General features: G+C 44.3%; 1 protein-coding gene across 2 annotated transcripts in view; it reads right to left on the bottom strand.

Moving 5' to 3' along the window:
- Tmem64 (transmembrane protein 64) overlaps positions 1 to 9863 on the bottom strand; it is a 42316-nt gene extending 32453 nt beyond the window's left edge. Inside the window, exon 1 of one of the 2 annotated variants that reach the window (XM_021160753.2) lies at positions 8896 to 9863. In XM_021160753.2, the coding sequence (XP_021016412.1) occupies positions 8896 to 9693 (798 nt within the window). In that variant the 5' untranslated portion in view covers positions 9694 to 9863. The remainder of the gene's footprint in view (positions 1 to 8895) is intronic. The other variant, XM_021160752.2, reaches the window with a different exon arrangement.
- Positions 9864 to 10869: the final 1006 nt, after the last annotated feature.

The raw sequence follows: 10869 nt of genomic DNA, 5'->3' as shown, positions 1-10869 counted from the left end.
CTTTAGCTCCTTGGGTACTTTCTCTAGCTCCTCCATTGGGGGCCCTGTGTTCCATCCAATAGCTGACTGTGAGCATCCACTTCTGTGTTTGCCAGGCAGGGTCCTTTCAGCAAAATCTTGCTAGAAAAGCTGGCCTGACCAGGGTAGTTTTCACTCTTAGGAAATTTTAAAGTATTTCAATTGACTTAAAGGACTGGGAAGTACCTCAGTTAGTAGATGCTCACATAGTATGCATGAAGCCATGGAGACCATCCAAACCAAGGCATAAACTGACTGTAGGTCTGCATTTGTAATCCTGGCATATATGAGATGAAGGCAGGAGGCTCTTAGGAGATCAAGGCCAACTTCCACTACATAATGAATTCAGACAAATGTCTGACACAGGAGATCATGTCTCAAAAAAGCAACAGCAAACAAAACAACCAAAAGCAAATAAACTCCCTAGGTGTCATTCCCTCGTCTGCAGATGCTTCCAGGCCTGTCCTTTGTTCCCAGTCTTGGCTGCCAAGGTCAGAACCTCACAAGTCAGTCCTACAGTAACATCCCCACTCCTCACTCTTTCAACTACAACTTGCTAAATGCACCACCAGCTCATCAGAGTCCCACTTAGTGTCTTCCTGTCCAACACGGACTGAGTCCTACAGAAACCTCTGTAAAACGCAAACCCGATCCTCAGTAAGCTCTGGCCAGTGGCTCTCAGAAGGAATGGATGCCTCAGTGTGGGTTCCATCTCATTTCTGCAGTCTAGCCTTTGACCATATATTGCTTGAGGTCAGAGTTCCAACCACATCTAATTGCTCTTAGTGCCTAGCACATCCTTGACTAGGGCAACTGCCATTCACTCCCCAAAGACTCCTGAAGGAAACTCTGAAACCCAAGACAGTATGCAAGTGCTTCCAGTGGCTGTGATGGACGGACCTTGTCCCACCACACTGGACAGCAACTGGAGATCCCACACTTGATTTGTTCCTGACCCAGAATAAATTTTGTTTATTATTCTTCTAGACCATTACAAAAAAACCTAATAAATATTAGCTGCAAATATATGCTAATTAGACGCTAATTATATCAACCTCAAAACTGGTTTGCAAATATGAACACAACAGCTGCTATTTACAATCAGTCTGAGATAAAAAAAAAAAAAGTCTACCTGTAATGAACTATGTGGAAATGCCCACCTAGCATACAGAAAACATCTTACCTAGGAAGTTACTATCAATAATATTTGCACCATATACCTAGAATGTTTGTTCCCCCTAGAATGTTCCTGTCTTAGGACTTTGACTTTGGGCTTGGACTTATTCACAGATATTTATGTGTAATATCTAGAACAGCAGTGAGTATGCAGTAAGCATCTACTAATTGCCTGCTAAATGGATACAGAATGGAAACTAAAAATTTCCATTAATAAGTTATTTCCAGTAACTTCTGTGTTAAAATTGAGATACTCTGATTAAGTTTGATAGTCCAGAGAAAACTCTTGTTACTAAAAAAAGGTAGGACTCAGGGTGAAGGTGGGGGCTGGGAGAGGTTCTACTCTTATCAGATAGAAGGTGTCAGACCTTTGATTGACTGAGGTGATTTGGCCATGTGATGCAAAAATCCACCTTCACATAACTCAAACTTCATCAGCTCTACATCCCTAAATTAGGAACCACTTCTTATGGTTCACAAGTAATCTGGAGATCAATGGTCCATTTGAGAATTTGATTAACCCATAACACTGAATCTTCCTGAGGGGTGGGGAAGGCTACAACTTGATAAAATATAGCCTCTAGAACACATGGTGAAAATTCTTTACATAGTTTCATAAATTATAGGTTTACCTTTTCTATTCATTCAACAAAAATTGGTCAATACCTTTCTCACATAAGGTCCAGCTCTAAACTGGAATTGAAAAAGGAGAGAGACAGCCGGGTGTGGTGGCGCACTCGGGAGGCAGAGGCAGGAGGATTTCTGAGTTCGAGGCCACCCTGGTCTACAAAGTGAGTTCCAGGACAGCCAGAGCTATACAGAGAAACCCTGTCTCAAAAAAAAAAAAAAAAAAAAAAAAAAGAAAAAGGAGAGAGACAAGGACAGCTATTTGGTCATTAAAAGTCATGGTGCAGCACATGACTACGCTGAGCAAGACGTCATAAAAATCACTTCTAACACCAACTCGTGTTAAGAAAACATAGATCAGTTAACTACAAAGCAAAGCAAAGCAAAAAACCAGCTAATTGTTTTCATGACATGTACTTTTCAAGCTTTGTAAGGAAATCTCTTTGTAAAGCATGAGGAAAATGACGTTAAAAGAGCTTTCAGACCTCTCTACTTTGATTTTTGTGTGTATGTGTGTGTGCCTTAGTCCAGGAAGAGTTATTATGACATATCCACAGTGTTATGACCTAGAGATAGATATGTGAAACGTATGCATGCATATAGCAGAGACACCAGAGAATCACAGAGCATGAAAAGACAGAAAGCACTTCAAGGAAGTAATGAAAGCCAGCTGTCTTTAATGACATAGGAGGGTTCGAGGATGTGGCTAAGATGCTATCTACCAACTTCCCCAGAATACACTATCTCCCCTGTTTCTCTGTTCTGCATGCCATGTGCAGCAAATCATTTATATTAATAAAAAATGATTTGATACATTACCTCGGGACAAGTATTATAATCTATTATCTTTGTTCCAGTCTGTCTGTATTCATAGCACAGAACAAGAATTCAAGGAAATGAAAACACTTTTTAAATAAAACACATTCCCACTAAATTCTTTAGAAAATTTTAAAAGGTCATGTTAAGTCAGTGCTCAAAACATCTGCTTTTTAAAAAGTGAGCTAAGACCTTACCTACTCTTGACCATTTACAAGTAAGAAAACTGGAGGCCAGAGTCATTCAAGAACTTCATTGTGACCACAGTAGCTGACACAGAACTAGAAGCCCTGAGAGTCCCCAGGTTAAGACTAAGATCACATTTATGGCTTTAGACATGGCCATTTTTTAAAAATTAATTGTAATAGATGTAAGTTCAATTGAGAATTATTAAATGAAACTCTTGTTGATAAGTCAAATCCTAGGGAGACACGTGGAAGGGTTCTGCATGCCATGAGCAGTTATGTCTGTGTTAAGTTACGATGGCATCTTTGACTGGCAGTATTCCAGTCAGTATGGGCTATGCTCCCTGATCTCTCACTCGCCATCAATCCCACACATGAGCAAAGTCCTTCTGTGGCTGCTTCTAACTCTAAGAGTACTCTAAACGATCCAGAGTAAAGCAGCACTGGGGAGCACACAGGTCAGGCCACAGATTAGTACACTGAGACGCAGGCTGAGTGATGCTTAATGCTTTGTACTTTTATAGATAATTATTTTGTTTTTACTTTACACTCAATGCATACCACTTCCACTTACATTGTTCTGTCTTGAGAAGATAGCATATGGTTGGGCCTCTCTTCAACTGCAACAGCAGGAGCTGTGGCTTGGTGGGTATTTTGTTGCACTGACTATAAAGCAGAAGTGGCAAACTCTTTCCGTCAAATGTGAAGTACTAAATATTTTAGGCTGTGCAGGTAAGGGTTTGTCAACACCTGAACTTTGCTGTCTTTTCTCAAAAAGAAAAAGAAAAAAGCTACAGAGAACATAATATGATGCACAAATGCCAAAGTCTGAGGTTCAGAGCATGTTGGAGCATAAGTTTGCTGACCCTAATATCTAACTCAACTCTGCACAGTCCTGTACAATGTCTGACAGGAAGGAGGTCCAACAAGATGCTTACTACCCAGGGTTTGGAAGGATAGCAGACCTCTGAGAAAGTCAGTTCTTCTTGCACCTACACTGAACCAGCCACTATCAGCCAGTTATGCTTCAACAGTCTTAACTGTAAGGTGAAGATTATAACAGATATGAACATTAAATAAGCAATGTATACATGAGAGACTGGTGCCCAGTATTTCATATAGACAATGTAGACACTATTAAACTTTTAAAAAGTGAGCACCATGTCCTGCTTTTGAAATATAGAGAACAGAAAGAAATAGTAAATAATGAGCAAACCATAACATATAATGGCTTTGTAGTAGATATTATTAAGATATGTTTTACAATGCAAAGTGTGTATCAAAAAAGTACAACTTCTTCAAGATAACTAAGTAAATGTTAAGCCAAGTCTGATTTAAGATTGTGATATTTGTCCTTTATAAAAGATTAATACTGCCGGGCAGTGGTGGCGCACGCCTTTAATCCCAGCACTTGGGAAGCAGAGGCAGGCAAATTTCTGAGTTCGAGGCCAGCCTGGTCTACAGAGTGAGTTCCAGGACAGCCAGGGCTACACAGAGAAACCCTGTCTCGAAATACCAAACCAAACCAAACCAAACAAACAAACAAAAAAGTCACAAAAGATTGATACTGTCTTAAACAACTGCTGTAGTAGAACATGAAGGGACATGCTACATGTAAATCTGCTCTGTATGGGGATGTGGCTCACAACATGTAAGACAACCCCACACACTATGCTTCCTTTAATATTTAATGTTAATAAAAATATATTTCAAATATTTAAGGTTAATGAAAATAAATTTTCCATGTACACTTGTTTAAGAGAATTATCTACAGAAAATTTTGACTTTATATTATTTTCCTTTGACCAAAGTAAAATAGTCTTTTAGGAACTCCTGTGGCACAGCCTTATGTCAGACCTGTGTGGATTGGAAATACTATTATGAATTCCATTACCCATAGAAACCACAATCATGTAGGCCTTTGAGATCAAGACCACCATTTTATTGGAAGTAACTTTAAAATGCAGGTTTTCAGGAGGACCTCACAGAGTGGCTATTACAAGAATGGTGTAAGGTGCAGGGTGCGATGGTCTGAATAGACTTATCAAAGTATTTCTTCTAGAAGATTGTAGTCTTTAAGAATTGTTTCTCCTGTACTTAGTACCAAAAGTCCTTCTTTACTGATCTAGAGTTCCTTTTAACTGGAAACTGAGAAAAGTGAAACCTGAAGTTTCTAGTAGAGACAGGATTTCATTTGATAAATTTAAATAGTGTCTACTTCTAAGGGTGCCAAGGATTAAATAAATGAAGACATCAAAAGGTGCATAGTCACTCACTATATATGATAAAGAACTAGTCAAGGGTAGATGCAATCCATTCTCAAGGGAAAGAAAACTTACCTGAGGATTCACAAAGGGAAATAATCAAATCATATTTGTATTGCAGAGTTCACTTTTCGATAAAGATGAGAGAATGTTAGCCTGAAGCAAAAAGCAGGGACATTTGGTAAAGGTCCCTGAATCACAGCAGAGGTAGTAGGCTAGACTGAAGTGTCTGTTGGAGGCAATCCTCACAGACTCGGGCTTGATTAAGACTTGGTGTGTGGACAGCATGCCAAGTGCCAGAGGCATTAAGTCTACACTAGCTGCTCTACTCTCTCCTGCTGCCACATCATCACTCTGTGGGGTCAGTTATGACCTTGTAACTTGTTCAGGCCAGGAAAAAGTGAGATCCGCTACAAAGAACCCATGAAAGTCTAGAATTAATTCACTGTTTTGAGCAACCAAGCTCAAGGCAACACAACTTGGTCATGTATTTGAACCCAGTCATTTCTTAAAGTCTTGGTACAAATGACTATTTATTGAAAAGTTGGTCAAAATTTATGTTCATCGTACATAACTGCAAAATGGTAAAAGTTGAAAGGCTGAGTGTCTGGGGATCTCAATATGAACTCTAGTTTAGAATCACGCAACATGGCGAACTGAGTCATCTAGTTCCTTTCCTTTAAAACTGTGTTCAAAGCAGGGTATGTGGACTCACAGAATACGACAGGCAACTTGCTCATGCCCATGACCGGGTAGCTTGCTCAGGCTAGGAAAAATCGAGATCACTACAAGCGGCACTTTAAAGCAGAAAATGCAGTTCCTTACTTGACAGCAACCAAGTGCAAAGCAATGGCTCTGCCAGCCCAAATCCCAGAGCTAAAACAACATACGGCAGTGGGTCCTTCCCCACAGCTAAGTTTGACACAACCCATACCAAGCAGAATAAAACTTCCCTTTTGGGCCACCGAAAACTAGAAGTTATCACTACAAACTCTAAGTCCCGAGATCACAACAATGTGCAGCGAGACCTGCAAATACAGGACTTCACCAATGGCACTACGGGGAAGGAGAGGTTTTACCTGTTTCCCAGAAGAAATGATGGGAGAGAGAAACCTAAGTACACACTTGAAGAATTTCGTTTCTTATAGCTGAAGGATCAATACTATGAAGTGATATTTTCTATTTTGAGTGTATCAAATGTTGTGTGTGAGCTTGCTAATCTCTTTCTAGCATACAAGAGAGAATTAAAGAATTATGGTTAATAATTAGAAGCAAAGGGAGCCCCTTTTCATTTTCCATATATTCAACTTTTACAACTGGCTTCTGCACCAACAATAAGATGGGCAAGGAAAAATAACGCCTTCAAAGCATTAGCTTAGTAGATACGCATGACCCTACAGCACCTACAAAAGAGGAAGCATGGATGTCACGTAGCAGGAACCCAGCAAAGACTACTTCAAGACCCGTGCTTTGTCTGACTTTTATACCTAAGTTTCTCTTTGAGCTAGGTATATTCATGGTCACTGAGAAAATGAGAAGTTAGTCTCAACAGGAGGGGGGCAGTACTTTAAAAGACTCAATAAGGAGAAAAGTAGAAAACCAAAAAGTATGCTTGGCTAGGTATGATGGGCAGGAGGCCTTGAGGGCACAATGACGTTCTAGAAGGCAAAAGGGAGAAATCAGGTTAAAGCCAACTTCACCCTACACTGTGCTTTCTCAAGCTCACAGATCCTGAGCAAGCACAGCCAACTGCTGAGGTTAAAAGGGCCTCTCCTTCGAGAAGACAGCGGAGGAGGATGTGAATCAACAGACCATATCCAGTGGCTTCCTGACCTATCCTGCCTCTGTTTGTGTTTGAGAACTGTATAGAAACACACACTGCATCAGCTGATTACATGTTGCAACTTCAGTTCTGCCTCTGGCAGGTGACTCTAAAAGTTCCAAGATAAATAAATGAGGCTTTGTTTTCTTCTATCTAAAATGGTAACAATACCCTCCTGCAATAGAATGTTTTGTTTTTTTCTCCTGATCCAGTAATGCCAAAATGAAAGGCTCCTGACCCCTGTTAAACTCAACTACAAACTGAGTAACCTCAAACTATTTGCAGTAGTATAGTACTTCTTATGAATTTAATATATAAGAGACATTAGCAAAGGAAAAAGTTGTAGTCAATATATATCTTCCTCAATATCCATGACTTTACTAGGTAGTAAATATTCCATGAAGAAACAGAGAGGGCCACAGGCTGAGGCTCTGTCTAGGCCATAGGTCAAAGCTTGGATCTACCACTTATTTACTTCCGAGACAGCCACAGGGAATGACAACAGAAAGAGCAAACAGTAGGAAAACACTGAAATGCAAGTCAGACTCTTACATGTATATCACATGTAATCCCAGTAGCCTATCAAGCCAGGCACAATACTTTCCTCACTTTGTAAACAAATTAAGGTGCAGAAAGAACAAGACACCTTAGCCAAGGTCAGCAGATGCCTAGGACAGGACAGCAGACTACCAGCACAGTCTTCTCATCTGTTGTAGGCAACAACTATTGGTAGTCATGTGTACCAGCTCAAGAATGGAAGATACCTGGAGAGAGCCTAGAAGAGCAGTTGACACATACTATGTAGACAAGAAAAGATGCAGGTTGTGCCAGAGACAGATCACACTACCAGAATTAAAACTATACATGTTCCTAATCCTCCATATTTCCAAGCCTTGGCACAGCTGATCGATAAGGCTGATCAAAATTTATGTTCATATTTCACAACATGAAACAATAAAAGCTGAAAGGCTGAGGCCAAACTTACTGCTATCTCTCAATACATGCAGTTTCCTTTTAGTTGACGGGTGAATACCTGGGAATCTCAGGTATGAACTCTGGTGTGTAATCACTGAATGTGGGAAACTCATTCAGCCTTTTTTCTGGAAAGATAAAGTCAAAGCTGGACATGGGGATTCATGTCTGTAATACAGCACTAAGGGAGGTTGAGGCAGGAGAATCACTGCCAGTCTAGGGCCAGCCTGAGCTACTCAGAGAGTTCTAGGATAGCCTGGGCTAGAAAACAAAACATAGTCAGATTAGGTTTCATAATTTGTCCAAAGGCCATAAAGTTCCCATCAAGTGGTCGCCACCTCACCGGCAATGATTATTTATATCGTTAACTCAGGTGCACCCTCGCTATAGAAGCCTACACAGAATAAACTAAACCTCTGGCCATAAGCGCAAGAGTCTTTAGATAATGTGTGTAAGAAGAGCCGGTGCTCATTTTGTTTTATGAACCACCCTAATGACTTCAAATACAGTTCTAAACAAAGATAGACCGGGTTCTCAGCTTTTCCACCGTACTAACGACAGCAGACCACTTTTAAGAAGCTTACTGCAAATTTAGGAAACTCCAGGAACTTGGGGTCTACTGCTGTCTCCTCCTCCACTGTTGAAAACAAAAGTGATCCATGCTCCAATATAACCAGAAACCTGAATCAGAACCCTGCTGCATTTATGCAGGGCAGAGAGAAAGCTGGGGAAGTCAAGTCACAAAGCTTTATGGCTCAAGAGCTACCAAAGTACTTCTTTTTTTTTTTTAATCAAACTCATACACAAACACACGCACCAGGAAAAAAAAAAGTTCTTTATCAGGTCTTCCAAGGGGCTGTGTTATATGAATTTGTAGTGTAATTTTTTTCAGGGTGCCATAAAAATGTCAATGACTCTTCTGTCATACAGAGCGCCTCCTAGGGTGGTCACAAGGCCTCTAAAAGACAAATTTGGAAAGAGCTCGAGAAAGAGGGGCCAGGGGAACCCCACTTACCGAAAACACTGCATTCTGAAGCCCAAAAGGTATGGGAGTCAGCCGGGCCAGCGCCACCACCTTCAGGCCGCTTCCTCCCTCCACGACGCGGATAACGGCGCTCAGCTTGTCGCTGTTCTGGATCCTGGCAGCCACCCAGGCGGTGAGTAGCCGCTTGCAGACCACATGAGCGATAAAGGTGCCAATGAGGACGCCCACCACCATGAGCCCCATGCCTAGCACGAAGCCGTACAGGTAGCCGGCCGCCACATTAAGCACGATGTAGCCCCAACCGCAGGGGAAGGAGACCACGATGAAGCCCACGACGAAGAGCAGGACACCGAGCAGCGAGTCGAGGCTCTCCACCCAGAGCAGGAGGTGCTGCAGGTAGCGGCGGACCAGGGCCAGGGAAGCGAAGCACAGGGCGGCCAGCACGCACACCAGCACGAGGCTCCGGCACCAACAGGTGCTGCCGAGGCAGCAGCAGCGCCAGTTTCTCACCTCGGCCACCCCGACCACCACGCCGCCGCCGCTCCCGGGGCCGCCTGCCAACGCCCCGGCCGGCGCCGGCAAGTCCGAGGCCGCGGGCAGACCGTGGCGCTCCAGATAGGCGCCGAGCAGGGCGCCCGAGGCCGCCGCCGCAGCAGCCGCCGCCGCCGCGCTGGCCCCGCCCCCGCGGGGAAGGCGGTCCTCCGAGCGGTCCCCTCCCGCTGTCCGCTCCGGTGCCCAGCGGCCCGGCTGCTCCACGACGCCCGTCCGACCGGCGTGCTGCAAGGCCCGGGGCAGCGTGTGGGGCAGGCTCCCACCGGGGCTCCGCATGCCTCGGCCTCAGCCGGCCAGTGTCTCCACTCCCGCCGCGTCGCCCCGCCTGCGGCCTTCCATGGCACCCCGCACGCCAGGCCTCGGCTCCCTGCGTCCGCTCGCGGGGAGGGAACGGCCGGAGAAGGGCGGCAGAGGCGGTCGAGACGCGGTCCCGCCGGGAGTCGGTCGAGTCTGGACCCCGCGCCCGCAGAGCCCGCCCCCTTGGGCCCGAGGGGCGGGGCACGCGCAGAGGGGGCGGAGACATAGCTGGGTGGTCGGTCACGCCCCCGTGACGCCCGGCTGGTGCTGCGGATGAGTGGCGAGGTACCCGCGTCTCTCAGGCAACCGAGGCCTCGGCTGCCGGGGGCAGAAGAGTGAGGCGGAGGGAGGCCACGGGAAGCGGAAAGGGGACCCGGGGCTGCGCGCTCTCAGCTTCCACGGGCGCGCGCGTGCCTGCGTGTCAAAGACCCTTGACCGCAGCTGCTGGGACTCTTGCCAAGTGCCTCTCTGGTTTCTGATTGGCCTTTCCTGCAAGCCAGCAGTGGGGTGTCGCTCTCCCCCCCAAAGCTGTCTGGCGACTTTAGGGGAGGAGTTCTTGTCTGTTCGTAGGAGGATAGTTGTACCATCCCAGAGAGCAAAGTCTCCCAGTGACTTCTAGATAACTCGGTTGTTTAGGAGCCCAGGGAATTGGTTGTGAAGAGCCACTCTTCAGAGAATGTGTCTTCTAGACCCTAGTCCTTTCCTGAGTGCCAAGCACTGTGCTGCATAGAGTAGAAAAGATTCCTCAAAAGACCTTTGTAAAGGGTTGCTGTTACCAGCCCTTTCACGAACTATGTATAGACTTATGACTGACCCAGTGCTAGGAAAGCAAGGTAAGGAATCAAAGATGCTAGCTAGAGTTCTTATCTGAGATAGTAGATAGAAGAAAGCCATTGACTCAAGGAAAATATTACAACTATGTAAAAATGAGGTTGATGCATCAGAGTTGAGATGCCCATGATACCCACCCAAATGTGGCATTCCAATAGATGTTTGAAAATAGGAATATGGCATTGACATGAATTATCACTCCTAGAAATTTTGACATTGATGCACAGGCAACAGTTAAGACCATGGTTATGGATGACTGAATAGTAGTAGGTGTGCTAAATATTCCCTGTATTCTCTACTCGGTCATATATTCTGCCAAGTGAA

The sequence above is a fragment of the Mus caroli genome, chromosome 4 (genome assembly GCF_900094665.2).
Source record: "Mus caroli chromosome 4, CAROLI_EIJ_v1.1, whole genome shotgun sequence".
NCBI lineage: Eukaryota > Metazoa > Chordata > Mammalia > Rodentia > Muridae > Mus > Mus caroli.
This window is presented reverse-complemented; position numbering and strand designations above follow the sequence as displayed.